General features: G+C 44.4%; 2 protein-coding genes and 1 long non-coding RNA gene across 6 annotated transcripts; 2 read left to right on the top strand and 1 right to left on the bottom strand.

Annotated features, from left to right (window-relative positions):
- Nucleotides 1-282: 282 nt before the first annotated feature.
- vgll2b (vestigial-like family member 2b) lies at nucleotides 283-5,016 on the bottom strand. Of its 3 annotated transcripts, none has more exons than XM_086154598.1 (4): nucleotides 4,760-5,016; nucleotides 3,965-4,310; nucleotides 1,718-2,164; nucleotides 283-1,432 (listed from the first exon to the last, which is right to left on the bottom strand). In XM_086154598.1, the coding sequence occupies exons 1-4, from the start codon at nucleotides 4,844-4,846 to the stop codon at nucleotides 1,389-1,391; spliced, it is 924 nt and encodes a 307-aa protein (XP_086010724.1). In that variant the 5' UTR covers nucleotides 4,847-5,016; the 3' UTR covers nucleotides 283-1,388. The 3 variants fall into 3 exon arrangements, with proteins under 3 accessions (XP_086010724.1, XP_086010713.1, XP_086010734.1); XM_086154587.1 differs by having other exon boundaries at nucleotides 3,944-4,310; nucleotides 4,760-4,982; XM_086154608.1 differs by having other exon boundaries at nucleotides 1,078-1,432; nucleotides 1,757-2,164; nucleotides 3,944-4,310; nucleotides 4,760-4,982.
- A 2,647-nt stretch (nucleotides 5,017-7,663) lies between these two features.
- Nucleotides 7,664-12,158, top strand: LOC147237821 (uncharacterized). Of its 2 annotated transcripts, none has more exons than XR_015106772.1 (3): nucleotides 7,664-7,692; nucleotides 9,645-9,802; nucleotides 11,896-12,158. It is a non-coding gene; the product is annotated as an uncharacterized LOC147237821 (long non-coding RNA). The 2 variants fall into 2 exon arrangements; XR_015106768.1 differs by lacking the exon at nucleotides 7,664-7,692 and adding an exon at nucleotides 9,363-9,531.
- A 2,755-nt stretch (nucleotides 12,159-14,913) lies between these two features.
- Nucleotides 14,914-23,587, top strand: ythdf2 (YTH N6-methyladenosine RNA binding protein F2). Its single transcript, XM_086154575.1, has 6 exons — nucleotides 14,914-15,085; nucleotides 15,304-15,328; nucleotides 16,407-16,486; nucleotides 17,364-19,052; nucleotides 21,220-21,285; nucleotides 22,152-23,587. Exons 1-6 carry the CDS (start codon nucleotides 15,059-15,061, stop codon nucleotides 22,173-22,175), a joined length of 1,911 nt encoding a protein of 636 aa, XP_086010701.1. The 5' UTR covers nucleotides 14,914-15,058; the 3' UTR covers nucleotides 22,176-23,587.
- The last annotated feature ends 63 nt before the right edge of the window (nucleotides 23,588-23,650 follow it).

Genomic DNA, 23,650 nt, shown 5'->3' with positions numbered 1-23,650 from the left:
ACAAAGTGTGAATGCGAGCCGGAATGCAAATGGAAGGCCTTTTAAATAAAAGGAGTCATGTAGCAACCTTGATCAGATCTGGTTGTGCTTCTCTTGGATTCACGCGCTTACTGAAATATCAACACGCTGAGCACCGGCGAGTAAAATAGGAGTGTGATCTAATAGTAAACAGCTTCATGGTTGACGCCATTCATCTGTTATATTTACACTGTGCCTTCAGTCCCTCTGGCCGGGATGTCGGTTTTAATATTTTTGCAAAATGCATTTAGGAAAAGTGGGAAATTTACCATAAAAATATTTATTGACATCACAATCATTCTAGACACAGAAAAAAAGAGAAATGACACTAAGGAAATATCCCGTAATGATTTAGACGGTCCTATCCCAGCGAGAAAGAAAAAAAAAAAGACATAGAGAGAAAAAGAGCTAAAACGGGACAAATTCAAAGAAGAAAAATCCAATGCGGTGTAATCCTCAGAGCAAACTCCCGGTGAACTTTTTCTTTTGTTCTTTTAAGAAATGGTCTTCATTTTCCAACGGAAAGAAAGAAAAAAAAGGAAACAGAGCAGGTTTCTCCCCCGCGGGACATTAGACGTCGTACCAAAACGTGTGGTATGGTCATCTCTAATATCTCCCTGGGGAGGATAACCCAAATACAGAAACACTGGCCTAACCAAACATCTTAGAAATGCACAATTTCACCAATAAATAGAAACACTTTATTTCAGAGAGTAAATTAATACAATAACAAAAAAAAATCTTGATTTCAGTCACAGGGATAAACTGCCATAATTGCTATCATTGTTGATTTTTCAGGCCGTGACCACGTAGGTGACGGCGGCTGAATCAAACAGAAGGCGAGAGACGGAGATAACCAGGGATGCTGGAGCATGCTGTTTCTCATCCCCCGCCCCCCCAACCCCCTTCCTCCCCCCCATTCATCCCTCTATCTCCCCGTCCTCTGCCGGAGTCCGTTGTGATCCTGTCTTACCCAGTCCAAACAGGTCACCGCAGCTCGGACTTTGCCAAGGTCTGCCCCCCTCCGCCCCCCGAATCCCCACCCCCGACACCCCCACCACCCTCCAGAGAGGAACTGGGAGAGCGACACAGTGAGGGAGATGAGAAAGAGGGAGCAAAATTACAGATTATGAACAGCGGCACACATGTACCCCCTCCCCTCCCCCCTCCTCACTGCTTTATCTCCATGGTGCACACATGTCAACCTGGAGCAGGGCTGAATACTGGCAGGAGAGGACAGGAGCGGCGGGCGGATGGATGGGGATGGTGTGTGCGGGGAGGATAGGGGGACACGCTTCTTCAATAGCAGAGCAGGTCCAAGGACTAATTGGATCTGGTAATGTGGCTGGTCAATGTGACTGAAGGGCTCGTTAGAACCAGTACAGCTCCTTGCCTTTCTTGTGCTGCTGGAGGCCTGAGAAAAGAGGACAAGGAGACAGTGAGGAGGACAATAGCGAACGGAGGTTGTCATGGAGACTACTTTTGCCAAACATCCTGTTTAAGAGAGAGGAAAAAGCGCCTCTGATTATCACTGCGTGCGTGTTGGTATATATTCTAAGGTTTCCAGAGGGGATCAACTCAAGAGTCATCCCCAACGTGTTACGGTCATTCGTCGTATCGCAACAAAAGCCGCGTTCTCGCCATGTAAATAAGGCGCGTTAAATGTGTGTTAGAGCATTTCATATTCTGGTCCATTCACCTGTGTCCATGTTAAGGGCAAGTGTCTGGCTGACGTCACCTGGGGGAAGCAGGCTGGGCCACGAGGCAGTCGGCTCCAGCTTGCTTACTTCGTAGTGGCTCGGCAAGGTGGGCAAGTGGGGCGGTCGCACCGTCGGCATGAGCAGGGGCCCATAGTGGGGCTCCAAAGCTGACGGGGAATACAGTTCGTGGAGGGGCCTAGGAGGCCCGTAGGCCTGGGCCTGAGCGTAGCCCCAACTCTCCGGTGGGTGAGGATGAGAGTGCGGATGAGCGTGCGGATGAGGGTGAGCGTGTGGATGCGGTAAACCAGGGTGAAGCCCTGACGCGTACGGGTCCATGGAATAGGATGGCGCTCCCGTCTCACAGTGGGAGCGACTCTGGGGAGAAGAGTAGTTACTGTCCCAGAAGGAAGGGGGGAAACTCCGTCGACTGCTCGGTGAAGGGGTATCTAAAGGGGGAGGGAGAAGGGAGGGGAGTCACTCATAGGCCGAGTTACAATGATGAAATCAATCCCTTGATTCATGGAGACAAACGGGAAAGGCTGCGGCCGCGTAACTCATGGTAGATTGTTGATCATTCACATGACTGCTACACCCTGACGCCCAGATATCTTCCCCATTGGATCATAATGTCACGCAGTACTAGCCCCATCAAGACTCCGAAATAAACCCATCCACATTCTTACAGACAGAGAGAGGGGGAAAAAGAGCGAGAGAGCGAGGGAGATGACCCTATATCCCAGAATTCTATATAAGGCAGACAGTCTGATCTACAGGGAGCCCGAGGCTCAGAGCCTTAAATCACTGGCTGTGGTGACATCTCTCACTCTCATGTCAGCTCGGTACTTCTTAAAAGACATGTGCACGCGCGCGCGCACGCACACATACACACACACACACACACACAACTCTGTCCGTTCATGAGCGCCGACTGACCCTTTCTTCTGTCTCTTGCACCCCCACCTGTTGTTTTTTCTGCTCCCCCCTCCTCCTCGCCCTTGACAGAATGTCAGCGAGCCATTATGTTTTTAGCAGCGGAGCGGTAGACTTTTATATTTAGATATTCCTCTGAAAAGAGACACCATGTGGCACTCCGAGAGGTAGTGTTTCCTCCTGACACTATCGCACAGGCTGTGTGTATAAATCTGACCAGCAGGAGAGCGGCCGAGCAACCATTGTGGGGCAAAAACTGGAGCGAGAGTCACAGAGATGTTTGAAGGGGATACACCGACGTGGCTGTGCGCTTACGGCCATGTATAAACATAGAATCTGTTGTGAGGCAGGAAGTGCGTTAGTGACCAAACGCCGTTGTGCAGGATTAAATGCTACAGGCCTCGTGGAACACATGCAGGGGAGAGTATGATGTTGCTTGGATATGATATTCTCAATGGATTTTTGGATATTTTGTTTGTATAAAAACAAAATACGCATATCTGCACTAGAGAAGATCTCCTGCCCATCAATTGAAATAACGCTGACGAAACCGATTTAAATAAGAACTCATTTCTAATTTTCTTTTTTTTATAAATAAATCAAAATCTAACTAAATCTATCAAGGACTGATAATTTCACTTCGGGGTTTTTTCTCGAAACCTTGAATCCAACCAGAGCCTAAGAGGTCCCATTTGACACCCAGCGGCCCCTGACCCTCGTGACCTCTGACAGCCCGATGTCCCTAGGGAACCGTCAAAAAGCGGCGCCTTTGTCGCATCACCTGATGAAATCACCTTTTCTGCAGCGGACTGCTTGGCGGAACTGTCAACCCGTGAGGCCGCCGAAGTCAGAACACGCATCGCGAAGACAACCGTGGCGCCTGCATGCAAATAAATAGACCTCATTAAAGTGCCAGGGTGTCAAGGATATAAAGACTAGCTTGCCCGACTTGTTTTCGGTCTCATTTGTGCAACTCTTCGTCACATCTGTTCATTTGTAAACTACTAACTTGCGCGATGACAATCAGATTGGATCATTATTATTATTATTATTATTATTATTATAGCTATTATTATTAGCAGCAGCTGACACAAAACTGGAATGGAAACTGGAAAACCGTTCAATCAAGAATCATGAGGTGCTGCAGCAAGAAGCCATAAATGTTCATCCTAAATCCTGACTCCGAACATTTAGACGAACATTGTGATCAGCTGTGCAAAGACGAAGACGGTTAAGTCAATGTGCAAATGCGAAGTTTGATTCTGAAACAGGTGAAGACGTATTGATGACCCTACCCGTGGACGTGTGTGGTATACCTGTGCCCTGCGGGTCTGATGCCCGGCGCTTGCCCTCTCGGTCCATGTAGGAGCTGAGGGCCCTTGAAAAATGCTCATCAACCACACTACTGATATCTCCCTGGTAGTAGGTAAAGAGGACACAGCGAGAAGTCAGGTACTCTGCCTCGGGGGCCTCTGGCTTGTCTCTGGGGCCCTCGTTCGGCCGCTGCGCCGAAGGTGCGTAGGATGAAGAGGAAGATGAGGACGAGGAGGAGGAAGACGTGGATCCACCTGTGCCTTGGGCCCCTGACATCCCCTCAGGACCCCTGGGAGTGTCCATAAAATCCCGAGACTGAGGCGAAGCGCTGGTCAAGCCGGTGGGTGCCTGCGAGGAGAGCGGGTCGCCATTAGGGGCAGGGAGGTTCATTCAGGTATGTCGGGTGTGTGGAAAAAGCAGCTGCACTGTATTGGTGTCCTAACAGGAATTTTGCTCACGAGACAACAAAAGTTTATCTGATCTGAGGTGCGCTGATGCTGACTATCAAACCACCAACACTACGTTTCCTATCCGTGTGACAGCAGGAGTGTGTGTGCATTAAGGTGTGAGCTGCAGAGGAGGAACAGGGACGGACGTGACTCAGAAAAAAAAGCAAATTTACAAAAAATGAACTGAAATCAGAAACCTCACTTTTCCCATTGCGGCAGCTGGCCTTTACGCACAAACTGTCCGTTTACCTACTCGTTCCTCAGCTCAACTTCCACTCCACGCTCACGGAGAAAATAGAAAAATAGGTGATAAACACAGAAATGTTTGAATATTTGCTTCTTTCGTACCTGCAAACTGTTGATAAAAGCAGCGGCGGTCGGTGCGTACGGTGCGTAATGTCCATAGGCTGGGTACATAACATCCAGACAGCTCATGGTAGACGAGCGGCTTCCTCACTGCTCTGCTGAATCCAACCTCTCCGGGGGAAAGAGCGACAGCATTCCGTTTCCTCGCAGCACACAATCTGCCCCGGTGATCGCTGATCGGTGTGAAAAACTCTGCGCCAGCATGGACACAGCCCCCCCACCCCATCCCCTTCCCACCCCCCCAAACCCCAAACTCACTTCCACCCCCACCAGAAGAAGCGCACCTCTCTCCCCCCTCCCCTCCCCCCTGTGCGCGCCGCGACAGCTGCGGCTGCAAAATGTGTTACGGGTTATAGAGCGAGCATGAGGGTGTCCTGTGCTGGACGCCTCTGAATCAACCCCTCCCATCTCCATCGCCCAACCCCAACAAAAGAATCAAAAAAAATCAAGCAGGATTATGGATTTGCACAGAAGCCCAAAGACATCTTATATATTGTTGTAACCTTTCTGAGACCTCTGAAAATGTAAAGGTTATGGATATAGACGGTGCGTCCTAGAAGACCTGGAATGATACCCACCACTGTTTTATTCTAGTTTAAAGTAAAGATTTAACCGGGCGTGCCTCGAGACGACAACGTAGCCCTTATTGTCCGGTTTTTCCCCTTTTTTGAAATTCTTTTCTCCCGTTGAACACGTCCAAGCCGAACGTGTATCCATGGTCTTAAAACAGCCATCGGTTGCCAAGTAAACCTCCAAGCCATCTGAAGTATTTAGTGTGTTCCCAGAATGACACGTAGGTGTCAACTATAGGTTGCATACACTGGTCATACCGACATGGACGAGTAAGGACCTCTGCACAAATCTATGGCAAATTATCACCTATCAGCAGTGCAAACAGAAACATATTTTCACACACACACAGGCGTGCGCACACATAATTACTCTCCATGTAGTGCATCATATGTGTTCGTATGAAAAGAAGAGAGAAAATCCAGCGATTAATCCGCTCGACGGGTTTGATACTCTGCTAAAAGAGGAGCCCCGTTTCTCTTGCGGCTCCCTTGTTTCGGGTTTTACAGGTGCCTGGTGTTTATGCCAGTCTTTTTGACAGGCACTTCAGAATGCCTGTGAGAATAGTGTGGAAAATTTGCAGAATTCCATGGACGAGTGTCAGATGAGGTGGAATGTCTCTGATGTATGCTAGCGGACGAGCTCCTTGGGAAGTTACATCGTCTCCCTCCTGCGTTCTCCAAATGGAGAACATGACCAACATCTTGCTATGCCTACACAACACATAGTATGAATAACTACGGATCGGCACGCTAATGAATTGAACACGCTCATAAACAGTGGCGTACGCACCGACTCGAGGAAAGTGTGTCAACGTCCCGACGTCCGAATTTACAGCGTGAACGTGCAAACTCAGCACTGTGATATGAATATTGTCAAACTGTGCAAATCAGTCAGTTTATTTAAATGGAAAATACAGCGAATGAAACGTTTAGAAACTATATCATTAGTTCCCAGATCATACTTTGACCATTCGGCTCGCATGGAGCGCATAATAGGCTCATAGATCTATATACCAGCAGGGATATGCGGGGCAGGAGTCAGGGAGAAGGAGAATGATGCAATGCCAGAAAGCTCCCTGTTACACCAGCGTGATCAACAGCTGCAGCTGACGGAAGGGAAGAGAGGCCGCTATGTATTAATGGCCATGACTACATTTCTCTCTGTCTGTGTCACTCTTTCTGTCTCTGTCTCCTCCACTTTGTTATACCTTTTCTATATTCGGTTTCCCTGCTTCACATGACAGCATTTGCCATTTGGAGTTGGGTAAGCAAAGGCAGTGGGTTTGCAGAGCCGCTGGCAAAGACTCGGCTGACTCAAAACTCGGTCCCTCGTTTCGGCGCGCGGCTCAATTTCAACATTATATGCATGCTAAAATCTTTGCATTTGAGGAACAGTATGTACAAGTGTGTGTGTGTGTGTGTGTGTGTGTGTGTGTGTGTCTACATTTACGTGTATATGCTGAAAATAAACATAGGTTACATCACTCCTTGTGACCCCGCCACTCATTTAAGCCCTGCCTCTCTCAAAAGATGTCTAAACAGGCAAAGTCTCCCATTGGCTGAGATGTTGCAGGGCCAGTTGGGATAGTAATGGCAACCTGGTTTTATTTAGACCACTATCCCCATTGCAGCTCCACCATTAATAGTTTATTCTCTGTAATGGAAACAGACGGCACATTGTATGCAAAACCCAACATATCCACTTGTCAACTGTTTGGACAATTACATATTTGAAGAATGCATAAATAGAGTGAGCTAATGCAAATGGTCCTGTTGGCAGTCAGTTGGCTTCTGTTGGACTGTAAAGTTGGGTTTGCCGACATATAATCCTGAAACCATGAGCAACCTCCTGAAACAACAAGCCCTTTATTAAGGTCTCAGTCTGGCTTCATCCCAAGGGGGTCGGACCTTAGGATTCCACCGTTGTTTATATGCTTGTGTGCGTGTGTGTGTGTGTGTGTGCACATGCATGTGAGTGAATCTAAGAGATGTACAGCTGCCCCGTTGTCCAGTTGCACACGAACTAATCTCAGCTGTTCAAAATCGTCACTGTGTGTCATCGGAAACACTTACACGCGCACACACACACTCTCAAACTCACACACACACACACACACACACACACACACACACACACACAAAGGACCACATATGGACAGGCCCAACTTGTTCATCCTTCTACACAAATGTTTGTAATAAATCCTGGGTGACAGAATGTGCAAGTGTGCAGTTATTTTCTTCCTGAAACAACTCCCACTTTGTCCGCACAGATAACCTGAACCCCAGGGATCCAGTGCCTTCACCAAAGACAACACCAAAATAGGCAAATGATTTTTGATTTAGGTATGGATGAAATACCCTACATCATGTTCCAAATTCCAAGCCATGCAATTTTTTTTTTAGATACACACGTTAAGAATTCATCTCCTTGCATGCTTTGCACGTTTGTATTTTACAATGGAATGCTGAGTGCATGTAACACGTGTGTAAATGAGTACATTATTTCATGGTATTTGTGAAAATACTAGCAGTGTTATCAGACTAAATCATTGTAAAAAATACTGTCTCCCATGTGCCATGGTTTGTCGGAGGGTCTTGACAGGGTTAACATTTTGACTTAATGACTTAATTTCAATGACTTAAAGTTGTTTTTAGTGAATCACAATATCATTTTTCCCCCATAAAGATTCTTAAAAGAAAAGAATTTGGATATAGGTGGCATGGTAGTGCAGTGTTTAGGACTTCCTCCGCACAACAAAAGGGTCCCTGGTTAGATTCAGACCAGGACATGGGGGCCTCTCTGTGGTGACTCAACAATCTCCCCGCATCTGCATGGGTTTACCTCCAGGCTCTCCGGGTTCCTCCCCAAAGTCCAAAAAACATGCAGGAGGTTCATTGGAGACCTTGAATTGTCCAGAAATGTGAATTAGAGGTTGAATGGTGGTATGTCTGCATGACTTGTTGGTGAGAGATTTATTTGGTTATATGTCTCTATGTGACATTGTGAATATGAGCTTGAATGTTTGTATGTCTATTTGACGTGTGAACGGTTGTAGTTCTCTATATGTTGCCCTGTGATCGAATAGCGACCGGGCCAGGGCAGACCCCGTTTCTCGCCTAATAACAGCTGGGATAGGCTCCTGCAAACCTCCGCGACCCTGAGTGCTGGGTATGCGGTATAGATAATGAATAAATAAAATAATTAATTTTAATTTCTGCTTTTATTTCATTACCAAAATTCCACACAGAAAAGCCCCCTGTCAGAATCCAACCAGAGACCTTCTTGCTCTAAGGCGGGAGTGAGTCAATATTTTCTTCGACAAATTTAGTAACGATGTGTGTTTTTAATTGTCTTTCTTAAAAAAATGTCTGAAAGACTTTTGAGGATTAGAAATCCGAACGGTCGCTGTTCACCGAGTGAGTACTGTGATTTTCAGTCATTCTTTCATCTTTTCACAAAATACACAGGCCCACAAAAATATCCAAAAGGTGTCGTATCCCATTTTAGCAGGGAAAAAAACAAGCAAGGAGACTCTGGTAAATAACAAACATGCTTTATTAAAAGGTAGCCTCCTGAGACGGGCAGAATGTGAATTAACTGCATCCTCAGAGAGGCTGACAAGTGCTACATTCCTGACATCTTATTACTGAAAGTGCCCTACTGCCAAAAGCGTAGCCGGGTCACTTGAGTTATGCACACACACAATCACAAATTTACGCACATGCATATGGACGCACATCCAAAGGCAAAGGAAGACACTCAAACACATGGATGATGCGTACTCCAGGATTGTCACCCTCCTGTCTCACACTTGCGCTCACTGTGCCTGGCTGTTGGGAGCAGGGGGGGCTGCAGGGCACAGTGGGTGGCAGTGGGCAGGGAGACGGCGATGTTGAGGATGGAAGGAGGGCAGAATCACAAATTCGGCCCGTCACATGGTCAAAGAGGGAAGATTTACGACTGATCGGGTTCCACATCGGCTGCATGGTGTTGTGGCTTCAGAATGCCAGGTATGGGAGTGAGATCAGCCTCCGGCTTTAGTTTATACACCCTTTCTGGCAACTGCAGACAGCGTTTTATATCCCGCTGTTGCTGAAGCGGTGTTGATACCTCCAAACTTGCAGACATGACGAAATAGTGCGTATGCAGAAAATGGACTTTGCATGAATACCAGCGTGACGGTAAATACTGCCTTTGTTATTCTAACAATTCTAACACAAATGCGTAAGGAGGGTGCATCATCTACGCCGCCCCATCTTTTTATTTCTGATCTTTTTTTTTTCCTGCTCTGCAGTCAGGAGTTCTATGATTTATTCACCGGTGACATCATGGAGACCGCAGCTATTTTTATTGGCTGGTGAGTGGCCAGCTCTGCTTCGTGCAACGCCACCTGTCTGACCGGCACCAGTCAACAAGCCCCTGGGAGAAAAAGTCAAGCACCCAAAAATGATTGTGGGTTGAAAGGAGGAATATGATACGTGCATGCATGCTACTGTCCTGGGCGTGTTTCAGATGTCAAACTTCTGCTATGACTCCAGAAACTGACTAATGCTGTCATTTGCTCTCTATTCTCACTCCTATGTATATGTTTTACCACCTCCAACACATGCATTACAAAGCCATAGTCGCTTTTTCAAAGAAGTTCCTATTTCAGTTGAGCGTATGGACTAAAAAGCTTCTGTTTTGCACTCCTATTTTGCAGATATTTAGAGCCTCTTAGAAAACACTTCCATTCGCAAAGCTAATACGAATCCGGCGACCAGAGAATTACGGCAAATGAAACTACACGCCTGAAATACTATAGATCACTTACGATTTTCCCTTTTTGGTTGTTCTTCTGTTGTCATCCAGTGGTCGTAATGAAACTAAAATATAATTTAATATAGAAGAAATAACGATACTTGATATCGGTGTCATTTATCGCAGTGTATTTGCTGAATGTGATAGTATCCTAGATTTCTTTGTGAACCACAAATATTTTGCTCTTTGGGTAAAAAACCCTGAATAGAGTAAACCCCACAGAAAAACATGGCTGATTCTACATGTTCTTCTTTTTATTAGAAAATGATTTGCTTTCTCACCATTTCTTCGAAAGTAAAAGCTGATTTAATTTTTCCTATGTTAAATGTCATGACCTCTATGTTTAAAAGTCAACTGACTCATGATTATTGTAACTACCTGCTTGCTTTGGGGAGAGAAATTATAAATGTTTTCCCAATCCTTGAAGTCCTTGCGAACCAAATCTAACTGACGAGTGCAGGTTTCTGCAAGTGCGCGCTATGTTTTTAAAGAGACGAAGTATCACAGACTTCAGTGTGAAAACGGAAAAAGCTTTTCGTACAGTCACCTTTCTTACAAGTCATTCAGGTCCGCAGACACACAGCTGCCTAATAGGTCTCCTGTCTCTTACATCATCACACGATATGGTTTGTTTTGAATATGAATTTTGAACAAAATCAACCCCTGGAGGGGAATAGAACTTGTGATCTACATCATGTTCTTCTCACATATTCACCCCTGCAGGGCTTGGATGTGTGCAAGTGTGTGTTTATGTGACTCCGAGGGTGGGGTTATTCCTGGCCCTGTGTCATATGTTCTTAGGTGCAATTCAGTCACATGCCAGCTGACCAACCTTTGGCCCTGAAAACGATAACTACAGTAGCTGCGTGTTGATGGGCGTTGATATTCTAAAATAGCTATTTCAAGACCATCAAGGAAAAAGAGATGCACACAAAGGTCTAGAGAACCAAAATAAATGATACCCTGAGAGTAATCTTTTATTTCTTTCCATGTTAGTAGGGAATATTTGGTGGATTCATACGAAGACCATGTAGACAAGCTGAAAAACTGAGGAACGTTACCTCTAATCAATGTATTGGCTACAGAGGTTTGGTGGGATTCATGCCAAACCTGGCAAAATACCGGCATGTAAGGCTCAGGAGCGAGGCCTCAGAACCATTTATTGTTTGTTTTTGAAAAGTGCATGGAGGGCATTAGACCTCAAGGTGAATACAGTTTTCTGTGGTTTGTCCATCATACATGACAGTTGCACGCCACAGTTTTCCCATGATCTCACCTCCTTGCCTCAAGTACCACTCCAAAAAAATGGCTGCAGGGGTCCACCTAGTGGCAGAGTCGGGCCTGCTGCGTAATCTTCACTTGAGCCATCCAAAAAAAAAAAAAGACGACTGGAACTCACACCAATCATAACGATGCATTGCAACAAATGCTTCCCTTTAGGTTAGAATTCCAACATTTGCACAGGTGTGTCTTGTTGGAGCTGTTTCATAAACAACATTTATTGAGGCTTTTGTAAACCTTGCTAGATTTTTGTTGTTGTTGCGTGTGTTTGTATGTGCTTGCGTAAGCAGGTGTGTGTAGTGTTATTTCTTCATCTCTTCCTTTAGGCTGCTCCCTTCAGGGGTCACCACAGCCAATCAGCTCCCTCCATCCAACCCTATTCTCCGCATCCCTGTCTCTCACACCAACTGGATTAACGTCCTCTTTCCCTCCATCCACAAATCTCCTCTCTGTTCTTCCTCTAGACGTCCTGCCTGGCAGTTCCAACCTCAGCATCCTCCTACCCAGATCCTCACCATCCCTCCTCTCTCCATGTCCAGAACATCTAACATGTGCTGGCCCTCTGACAGACTCATTCCTGATCCCCTCCATCCTCCCGACTCCAAAAGATAACCTCAATATTTTCATCTCTATGTATCGGGAAATTAAACCACCAAGTAATCAAAATATACAAATTCTTTGTCTATGACAATTGTCTTTCATGCAGGTCCTGGTTGATCATCTTCAAGAGAAAAAGTCGCATCCAGTTGTCATGAGATTTCACAATGATTAATAATTCTTTCTCATTGTCCCCAAAAAAACAAGAGAATTACATTTGCAAAAGCTGTGCACAAGCTCCTGACACATGCAACACAGCACCATTAGCTGATATTAGACAGCTGACAGTAAACAGAAAGCAATATGCCAGATGGTCATCTGGGCTATACAAGACACCAAGATGAATAATGGAGTACTAAAATTTTCCTCTGTTGAGATTTTGTGGAAGTTGGTTGTGACTTGGGAATGCATTTCTACAAACACAGAGTTCCTTTTTCGTCCGTCTAAGAACACACTGATGTATAAGTCATTAATCAAATCTAGTTTTCTTTTTTCATCTTCTCCCGCCCCATCCATCTTAAACCTCAGCTTTCACTGACTGCTCATTCTACATCTTAAACTCATATTGCATTTCGCACCCTGAGCACTCTCCATACAATAGCATTTCTACGAATGTTGCTATTTCACAAACTTTGTTTGTGCATGTTAAAAGATCATGATATACCGTCTCAGATAAAGTTCTGTCGTGGAGTTTGCCGTTGTGAAAAGCTGAGAGGACTGTGACCTGTCCTCAGCCTCTACATCATTATGTGCTCTTTGTGTTGTCAGTCTACTCCTCATAATTCTTTCTCTGCTCTCAACTGAATTCAAATGTCACCCTTTCACCATCTCATTCCGTTCCTTGTACCACTGTGATGACCTTTCCCAACACTCCTTTCCCTTTTCCTGACTTTTGATGTTGATTTTCGACCGTCCTCTTTTTGACTGCTACTTTTGTCGAATCTCTGTCTTCCCTTCAGTCGTGATGGAATGTGCTCGAAGCTGTTAGAAAAGAACATGTTCCTGTTCTTGATCAAGTTTTGATATAGTGAACAACACCCCCCCACACACACACACACACACACTTCATGCTTCTTGATGCTTTGACGTGTTGATATAGAATTGATAGAGAATACTGCAGTTTGCCTGTTCACCACATTCTTATGACAACGACAAGGAATTCAACTTGAGTTAATTTAAAGCTAGACAATCAGCTCTCCATTAAAAGGTGTTTTTGATAGGAGGTGGAGAGTTTGGTGATCCAGCAATAAGAAAGTAAATATACAGCCTGTTACACTGATGATATGCAGTTTGGTACAAAGTGAACAGGATTTTAGAAAAGGAAAAAAAAATCAAAATTTAGATTAACGGGCCACACCATTATTGCAAAACCTCTGTCACATTCATCCATAAATCTGTTGCTATTTGATGTGACATCCAGGGAAAAAAAAGGGGGTTTTCCTGCTGACTTTGTTTCCCAGCATGCCTGTTGTGACTGCCTGCCTAAATACAGTAGCTATCCCAATGTTCTCATGAGCCGATTCCATAATCTGCAACCCAAAAATCCCATGATATTCCTCCGCTCTCACTGAAGAGCACTTGCTGTAGTTCGAATGGCTCTAAAGCTCGCTGTGAAAGTTTGATGGTGCATAAAGTCTGGGTCTGCCTGAACAGACTGGTGATCCGTACACCAGCTTATCCTTGACCCGATTACGCCACAAAAATAGACCTCGTAGACACAGTTCCAGCTCCCCACTCCATTCCTTCATGACATCTCGTGACATTTCTCACCCCTTCTCATTTGCAACGTCATATATAACATTAGCACGATATGGCGGTGTAGCTGTGGTTAGTGCTTCAAAGCAAGACCGTCTCCGGTTCGATTCCTTTCCGTGTGGGACCTACATGTTGTCCTGTGTCTGCATGTGTTTTGGCCAGGTTCTCTGGTTTCTTCCCGCGGTCCAAAAACATGCAGGAGGTTCATTGGAGAGGCTAAATTGTCAAGACATGTGAATAGTACGTCTCAATGTGACATGAATGAGGATGAATGGTTGTGTGATGCTATCTGGGGCCCCAGTCCACAGTGAATCCCGCCACCTGCACAATGTCAGCTGGGATAAACTGCAGTGAGTGGTACAGGTCATGAGAGGGACAGGTCATGATGGATAGCTGACATTATCGTTAAAATCATCAAAATTAAATTTGGAAACCTTCTCTGAATTGTTTCCAACAAGTACAAATTCCCAAGCACAGAACAAGTGAGCCAAAGCAATTGTCTTGCTTTTGTCTTTACATTTTTCCCGCTTTATTGCATTTTTGAGATACTTGGCTGCTTTGACAATTTAATTTCCACTTGGGAATTGATAACATATATTAATTTAGCTAGCTTGATGGCTATCTAGCCAAAAAAATCAAGCTAGACGGTTAGCTGTGAAGTCACAAAGGGAAGGTGGAGCATGCCCCCCTATGAGGACACAACTGATTTAAAATGGGCCCTCAAAAAAATTATTTGATTATTTTTCATTTCACATTTCTCTCTTTCTAATTCCAAGTCAGTGTTTGAGCTGACAGACTGCTCAGGTGGTGTTTGTGTGCTTTAGAGTGGCGGCTTTTACCTGCGGGGGAACGGTTAATTCAGCTCAGGGCAGAATAAACAGCTCGCTACTCGCTTGGAATCGCAATGCTGAGACGAAACAATCGATGATGGACGTTGTGAAATGTTCACCGTCGAGCCGCAGCCAAGACACTTTAAGGAGTCCAACGGGCGGCAGGGTGGGCGCGTCGGCCGGCGCCTGGCCGTGAGTCGCTCCTCCGCGCCGTTGGGGGGCGTGTGTCCGCCAAAGCATAAATCCCTCCGCGGGTCGACGAGGCCGCCCAGCCATGTTGAGAGGAGTCTGTCAGGCAAACTGCAGCCCGCCATTGTGTAGAGACCAGGCTCTGTAGGGAGACGGGGGCGCTTGGCTGAAACTCTTCAATAGCTAGACACATTTTACGCCCTGCCGCTTTTATTTAGGTGTATATACATTTACACAGGCTCCGGGGGGGAAAGACATGTCAGCCAGCAGCCTTCTTGAACAGGTAAAGAGAGGTATTTTCTGAACATTTACGAGGGCCGAATTTCTCAGCATCGCGACGGCTAGCGAGGATAGCTTAGCTCCGAGGCAACGGCCGTGGCTCAGTAGGCCTGACCACCTGCTAAAGGAACTGACTGCTGAAAATATATCTCTTCATCTATTTTTTCCCCTTCCTCTCTTCTCATAAATCAAACCTTCATGAATCACCTGGACCCAATCCAGAGACCGAAAGGCCAAGGAAATAAAGGTAAGGGCCAGCATTGTCCCCATGGCGCCGTACGGATAGAATGCGGATCTTTTACGTGCGGTGCGCTTCGGAATCTTGCGTGCGCGGATGCGATTGCTCGGCGGAGCCGTTTGCCCCGGCGGGCCCGTCGGCGTTAGCATTATAAACATCACTGTGAGTGCCTCCTCGTTGGGATTTAAAACATTATGCCCATCAAGGCTGCTCTTAACCCCTAGCCCACTGGTCCTTATTACCGTTTACACAGCTCTTGTTAAGTCTACCGTAGAATCCTTGCTAACTGCTAGCAAAGGCAGTACGATAAGACACATTCAAACTCAATTTCTCGGGTTACTGTTGACGTCTTTAATTGCAGTGGCAAATGTGCGACCCGAATTATGAACATTCTCTCCGAGAAAAGTCCGCCGTTCTGTTACAGCGCTCCCTCGGTATTTTGCTACAGGTGCCAGCCTAGCACGCTTGCTGATTCGGCTAATGTTAGCCAAGTTCGTCATGGTGAAAGGAGTCTTGGCGCTCGTTAACATCTCGACGCTGCCCACTTCATGCGGCTAACCAACTAGCAATGCATGCTAACGCTAGCTGGTTGCTTAGTTAACCCAAAATGACACGTCTTCCGACATGCTTTTCCTGTGTCCAAAAGGCCCCTGCGTGTTCTCGTCGCCGCACTTCTCAGACCACAATAGGAAATACCATTTTAATCACAAGTGTTTCCGTCTAGAAATCCCCCGTCGTAAACCCCGGACCGTCAGGTAGAACGGAAGAATTCGAAGTAAAAGTTTTGGGCACGGTCACAACTTAGCTGTTGTTATTGAAGTAACACAAGTAGCATAATTTTATATCAGGTTCTCAGGTGTCTTGAGTGATCCTTATTTGTGACAAGCGTATTTTGTTTTTTTTGGATTTTCGATTACTCCCCAACGAACTCGGGTAATGGAAAACATGTTGACATTTAGATGCGTATACTCTCGTAAAAATGGATTATTCAGTGACACCCATTAGGAATGCCCAGATAATCCTTCCCCCGCCACTCACATGGTTTCCAAATCAATGCTCTGTTTACATCAGTGTTGTTGTCTTCCAGTGCAAAACGGAGCTGTGACCCAAAAGGATACTTTGAATGATGATGAATTCGAGCCTTACCTGAATACTCAGGCCAGACAGGTAAGATTAATTAGTGCCGCCTGTTGGTTTTCAGGAAGCGATCGCAAATTGCACCAGTGGATAACAATTTCTTTGTTTGAATATTCACACAAAGTGATGGATGTTGTGCTGAAAGTAAATTTTTGACTAGACTTGTACTTTCTGGTTTGGATGTTTGTTTTTAAAAATCTCTTAGATTGAAAATAAACATGTTGAACAGTCACTCATAAATTCACAAGAGCAGTGACCCAGGTCAATTATAAAAGCTTTGACCATGATATGTGAATTATTAACTGACATTAGCAGAAAATTTGTTTGTACAGCAAGTCACTGACATTGATTGATTTAATCTATGAAGTGTGTATATTCTAGTGCTCTTTCATGTTTCATAGACATAGCTGGATTTTGAGACGTTTCCCTCCAAAAGACTAAAATACATAATAGAGAAGCTCTGCTTCAGTGGTCTTAGGGCCTATTGTTGTTCTTGTCTGCCAAATGAATTTACTTGGCCTTTTCTGTAACTTTTTTTCCACTGGACTTGAATAGTGTTTTTCTTTGCTGTCTAGTAGATGCAGTCTTCTTGATTGCAGTAGTGTTTTTCAAACACTCAAGTGAACTGTACAGAAAGTGAATGGAAGTAGCTATTTTCCTACACTAAAAAGAGTACAGAATCCCATTGTCCAAGACCTATCCTTTCCAATACTATTCGGTATAGTTTTTTGATTGTCAAGAAGTGAAGCTATAAGGACTGTTGAATTTTTTTTTCACTTTTGAATGCTGTGAATTTTTATTTCCCAAACTATATTAATGGCTGTATTGTTTTTAACTTAAGAAAATAACCTATAAAGATTGTTATCACATAAGATTTTCTAATGATTTTTTTTTCCCTCCCCTCTAGAGCAATGCCTATACGGCCATGTCGGATTCGTACATGCCCAGCTACTACAGCCCCTCCATAGGATTTTCCTACTCCCTAAATGAGGCAGCATGGTCCACAGGTGGGGACCCTCCAATGCCTTACCTGGCCTCCTATGGACAGCTAAGCAATGGGGAGCCCCACTACATCCCAGACGCTATGTTTGGTGGGCCAGGTCCACTGGGAAGCAACCCGTTCCTGGGCCAGCATGGCTTCAACTTCTTCCCAAGTGGCATCGACTTCTCAGCATGGGGCAGTAGCAGCTCTCAGGGACAGTCGGGGACACCGCAGAGCTCTGGCTACAGCAGCAGTTATGCTTATGCACCCAGTTCACTTGGGGGTGCCATGATTGACGGACAGTCTCCATTTGCACCTGCTGCCAACGAACCCCTTAACAAGGCACCTGGTATGAACAGCCTTGACCAGGCTATGGCAGGGCTCAAGATTGGTGGTGCTGCTCCTGGGGGTAATGGGGACATGACTCCTAAGGTGGTTGGCTCTGGATTACCTGGTGGGGGTCCTCTTGGACCTGTATCATCTGTTGGACCCCCAAGCATGCCTCCTGTCTCAATTGCCCCTGCCAAGCCTGCCTCCTGGGCGGACATTGCCAGCAAGCCAGCTAAGCCTCAACCGAAGCTGAAAACCAAGGGTGGCATGGCTGGTGCCAATTTGCCACCTCCGCCCATTAAACATAACATGGACATCGGCACTTGGGACAACAAGGGTACTATGCCTAAGGCTGCCACACCTCAGCAGGTGCCCCCTATTCCCAGCAATGGGCAACCACCCAATCAGGCTTCTCCACAGCCTGGAGCTACTGCTGTTGGGAACCCACAAATGCCCCTCAGCAATGGACAGCTGGTACCCCCTGTCTCCCAGATGGGGCAGCATCAGATTCCACCTAGTGGGCAATCTGGTATGGCTCAGATGCCCCAGCCTACTCTCTCCCAGGGTCCTCCCCCAAGCCAACAACAGTCTTCCCAGCCGACTCGCTGGGTTCCTCCACGGAACCGAGCCAATGGATTTGGGGATGCAAGTGGAAGTGGAATGGGCCAGTCACCTCCCACTTCTTCTGGTGTGGGAGTGGTTCCCGGGGTTGCATCTGAGCCTCATCCAGTCTTAGAGAAGTTGCGTATGGTCAACAATTACAACCCCAAGGACTTTGACTGGAACCCCAAACAGGGCCGGGTGTTTATTATCAAGAGCTACTCCGAGGATGACATCCACCGCTCCATCAAGTATAACATTTGGTGCAGCACAGAGCATGGTAACAAGAGGCTTGATGCAGCCTATCGCTCTTTGGGGGGCAAAGGGCCACTTTATCTTCTGTTCAGTGTCAATGGAAGTGGGCACTTCTGTGGTGTAGCGGAGATGCGCTCCCCCGTGGACTATAACACGTCTGCTGGCGTGTGGTCACAGGACAAGTGGAAGGGTCGTTTTGATGTGCGCTGGATCTTTGTAAAGGACGTTCCTAACAGTCAGCTTAGACACATCCGACTGGAGAACAACGAAAACAAGCCAGTGACCAATTCTCGGGACACACAAGAGGTTCCACTGGATAAGGCCAGGCAGGTGCTTAAGATCATCGCTGGATATAAACATACCACTTCTATCTTCGATGACTTTTCTCATTATGAGAAGCGTCAGGAGGAGGAAGAGTGTGTTAAAAAGGTAACCAAGAAATTAAATTCAAATCCTCCATAAAACAAATGGTCTGACTAAACCTTGCACGATAATATTAGCTTCGCTATGCTTGTTACTTTGGAAACAAAAAGAAAAATGCATGAACATCCACAGTTGAGGCGTTCACTCAGTTTCTCACAAGACCTGACACTAGCTAAATAGGAATACCACTAGTACAAGAAACATTGAAGTGCAAACCTGGGGCATTTAAGCATCGTCCATAGTTGCTCACTCTGAGCCAAAGCAGTAAAAAGTGCCATCATTGTTTGTTTTTGTTGCAGGAGAAATGCAAACACTGTTGAATCAGCTACCTTTTTCCAGATCATGTCAGATCGACTTCCTCTAAATATATTGTAATATTTGTTTGCGTTGCCCAATAGCCCAGTACATATCACAGGTTCATCCTCAGTTAGGCATGCTGCAGCCATTTAGCCTGCAAATCATTTAATTTTCTAGTTGTACCATATTAATAAATGTAATATTTTTCTTTTATCTGAGGGTAAGTTCCAGCTGTTTTAAGGGGTCACTTTTTTCATTATAAAAACAAGTCACGCATTATTCATGGAGGAACAGTTCCTTGTTTAATCAAATATCCACCTGGTTTTTAAAAAGAGGGGGTATTCACTTAGTGTTTTGTCTACTGTTGCAACCCCAGAGGTTTGTGCATTTACAACTTTGAGTTTTTGGTTTTTGGTTTTGTCCCCACCTATACTAATTGTATTTCAATTTAGAAATCAATCTCCTTGAGTTCATATCTGAATTGAAACTGGGATTGTATATAGAAGCTTATGTTGCAATTTTTTTTCCATTCTGTTTTTTTTTTTTTTTTTTTTTTTTGCTTCACTATTTTTGGAGGTGCAGAAAGTGGTGATAGAATAGTTTGTTCTTTTTCACATGAAGTCAAATATAACATGCAATGGACATCTTTGTCAGTGGATACATGTGAACCTCTAAAATTTTTGGGTGGGGACACAACATTAGCATCAATAGCACACAACTGGACTCAACTATTGTTTTTTTTGTTTCTGTACTGTCATACAAGCAATGTGATTATTCTACCTCAGAGTGATATGTTTAAATGTCATGCCAAGACAAGTTGTTGGTTTTAAACGCTATCAGGAAATTGCCTTCAACAATACAGTATTTTATATGACTTGTCAGAGGAACAAGGTTTTAATTTTCTGTAAACTTATTTTCTCAATTTTCAGCACCTTTTCAAACCTGTCTGTTTCTGCTTTGTACCTGGTTTTCTGGTGAATGTGTGAATGCAGCATTTGCACACTAGTCAAACCTTTTTGAAGAGGTAGACTTGGTCTGGTTACAAACTTGGGTGTGTTTTGTTTATCAAGCATAAGTGCAGTAGCTGTTGCTCAGCTTTGTATTTGACCCACACTTCGTCCAAGAGGCTCACTGCATTACCTGTTGCAAGTTATGAAATGCTTTCTATTGCTAGGAGCTAGATGAGACAACATGCTTCTAAGTGATGTTGTGGGATGTGTGCATCATACACTCTTGGGCTCATTGAAGGCAGCACATCCCTCTGTAATGTGAAGCAATTCATTGTATTCAAGACATTCCCATGCCGTTTGTTTGGGTATATGGGTTTCCTTATGGTCTGGATGATAACTAAGGTGATTGACATGCATATTTTACTCTTAAGCTTTCCTACCAGTCAACACGACAGCTCCCAGTAGACTTGTCCATCCATTTGTTTGACTAACATTTTGCCCTGTAAAAGAAAGTTGTTGCTACAAATTGTGCTGCTGCTAAATGTAAATTAGTCGACAGGTATCTTTTAAAAAGAAAATTAGTTAATATGGCATAGATTTTTGCTTTTGTTTCCATGCTCGGGATGACAGCAAATGAATCAAACGCATGTAGCTGTCATGCAAGCAGAATAATTCTATAGTAATAAGAGATAATTGGTGTGAATTTTCTTATTGGAAAATTGACTTGTCCATATAAGGTTATTGGTTTCATCTGATTTAGGATATTGCAGCTGTTAGCCTGGTAGGTTTAAGGGGCTTTTTTTGCTGCTATATTTTGATATAACCTTTGATCAGATTTTTTGGAGATAAGATTCAAGCTCAGGTGAGCTTTTTTAGAAATGAAATTGATGCCATTGCCTTCAGTTTTCACTCTTTTATTTAAACAGGTGGAGGTCCAAGGCAATGAGCCATATCCCAGCAACCCAAGTAACAGGAGTCATTACAGGATTCAGGTAATTTTCCTTGGCTAAGGTCACAGGAGGAGATGGTGGTGTTCATATTAAGTCATGAAAGCTTTAGACATTTCAATACCAAGGTATTTTTACTCAAATACACTAGAGCTTTTTAGACAAATTATCAATTTTTCTAAGGTGAAGATGAAATTTCCACATATGCATGGGTGTTCTTTAAGTGCTTTGTAGAATTTCAAGAACTATTTATGTGTGATTGCATCATTTATGACAGCACAGGTTGCACACTATGTTAAATATGAGCACATAAAGGGAATGCTGGCCGTCTAACTTTGTAGTGTCTACATTAGACATTGCCTACTGACCTATAGCTTGTATTGGCTGAAATGTACTTGAATATAGCCAACATGAATTCTGTATGACCCAAATGATTTTTCTTCGCTGTCAGGGGAAAAATTGTTACCCTCCTGTGTAGAGTTAGACTATATTTTCAGAATTCAAAAAAACACACTTCCTGTTCAATTAGTCAGATAAGACAGGTAGCTAAATTTAAATTTACGTAATCCTATTTCAGGGTTAGTATATTATGACATTGTTGCATAACTTGCATGCCTACGCAACTCATATTTGAAGCCGGCATCAGAGGATTCTCAGACACTGGTATCAGAATGAGCCGCATTTATAGCTTGTAATGTGTTCACGTCAAGCGTGGGTTGTTTGTCGCAGAGATCGGCATTCACCAATCTGCCCTGTACATGATGCACCAAACGTCCAATGCTGTCATGGCATGTGAACTTCTGGCTCTCTAAATCAATGGAGCAGGACACTTAGCCTCATCCTGGTTAATTGTAATGTGCAAGTTTTAGCTAAGTGTTGTGTCTAATTTCCTCCCTCTGATTGTGTTTCAGGAGCGCCAAGGACGAATCAAGTAACAGTTGGGGCTTTTTGTCAAAAGACTGCAATGGCCTCCTTAACGCCTGTCCACCCCATTGCATCATTACATCCAGATCTCTAAGAAATTCTAATAGGGGTGAGGAATTAACCACGGACAAAAAAACTAAATGAAGACTCTTTCTTTTGACTTTAAAGACTTACTTCGAACTTGTAGTAAAAAGAAAAGGAAACGATTATTCATAGGACTACAACTAAATGATAGCATCCTTTAGGTGAATTTTTTTTTTCTTTTTTTTTTTGCCCAACCCCATTCCACTACATATGCTTTTCCCCTTGTATGCTGCTTTTTTCCTTTTTAAACAAAGGATCATCTTTTTTCTTTTGTTCTTATGGTCCAAAAGCAAGTCTATAATTCTCACACAAACACACAAATCCAGTAGATATTTGTTGTGTTGGCTTAAAACAATGTCCTAAAGTCAGAAATGGGCCGTTTGTCTCATTTTATTTGTAAAACCCACCACTACCTGTTTTCTGAGGATACTCAAATCTTCAACCAGGACCCAGTGGAGTTTGTTCATCTGTGGATTTTCATCATATGTGGGTGTTCGCTAAACCTGCTGCAGAATCACTATCTTGCCATGTGTTTTTGTTCTCATTTTGTTTGGAGAAGATTGCAGATGCTCAAAATACCCCTCTGTTTTGTTTTCCGCATGTGCTGGACAGATTGTGTGGGTAAGACAGGGTGGTGAGGATCTGGGGAGGAATATAGTCAGGATGGGGTCTGGAGTTTGAAAGCAGTGGAAAGGTGACAGTGATAAGCCTTGTTCGGTGTCTAATTTTAAGGTCTAAAAAATGGGGCCCAGTAACAGTCTTCAGTGAACTTATGAATTTACCCTCTTTCTTTTCCCTTTGACAAGTTAATTCATCTTTACAACGGGCTGCTTTCCTTTTTTTTTCTTTTTTTTTTTGGAATATCCCTTTTTCTAAAGACAGTGATGCGAGTGGCATACCCCCGCTCTTTCTATTAATCGGTTCAAAAGTAATAAATGTGGTATATTAAGCAGAACTGGTGTGCATTCCCCTTGTTTGACTGTAAAGCAGCACACCTGTGCATTCTCACCTGTCCCCCCTCCCCCCATGGATGAATGTTTTTCTGCTGCCCATCACATCAGCCTGTCCACCCCTTGTCCCATCTTCAGTTGTCACTTCTGCAACCCCCCCCCCCCCCCCACGCTTTTCCAAACGTTCTCGTCGGTCACTTCCACCATCATCCATTATTGACCGCTCAACCAACTGAAATCACAATCAGCTTTGACTATTTTCAGAATGTCTTTGTTGGTGAGTTTAAAACAAAAGAGGAAAAAACAAAAGGAGAAAAAAAAACAACGCAAGGTTCTCTTTCTGAAACTACTGGCTTTTATTTGTGGCATAATAAAAAATGCTCCACAAAGTGACGTGTTTAATTATCTGTTTCATTTTGTCGCTCTTTGCATGTATAAGTTCTAAGTGTTGA

This window comes from Fistularia commersonii, chromosome 1 (assembly GCF_037954325.1).
Source record: "Fistularia commersonii isolate RoL2024-O1a breed Wild chromosome 1, RoL_Fcom_v1.0, whole genome shotgun sequence".
NCBI classification, from domain to species: domain Eukaryota; kingdom Metazoa; phylum Chordata; class Actinopteri; order Syngnathiformes; family Fistulariidae; genus Fistularia; species Fistularia commersonii.
Note: the sequence above shows the minus strand (reverse complement) of the source record. Positions and strands in the feature narration are given on the sequence as shown.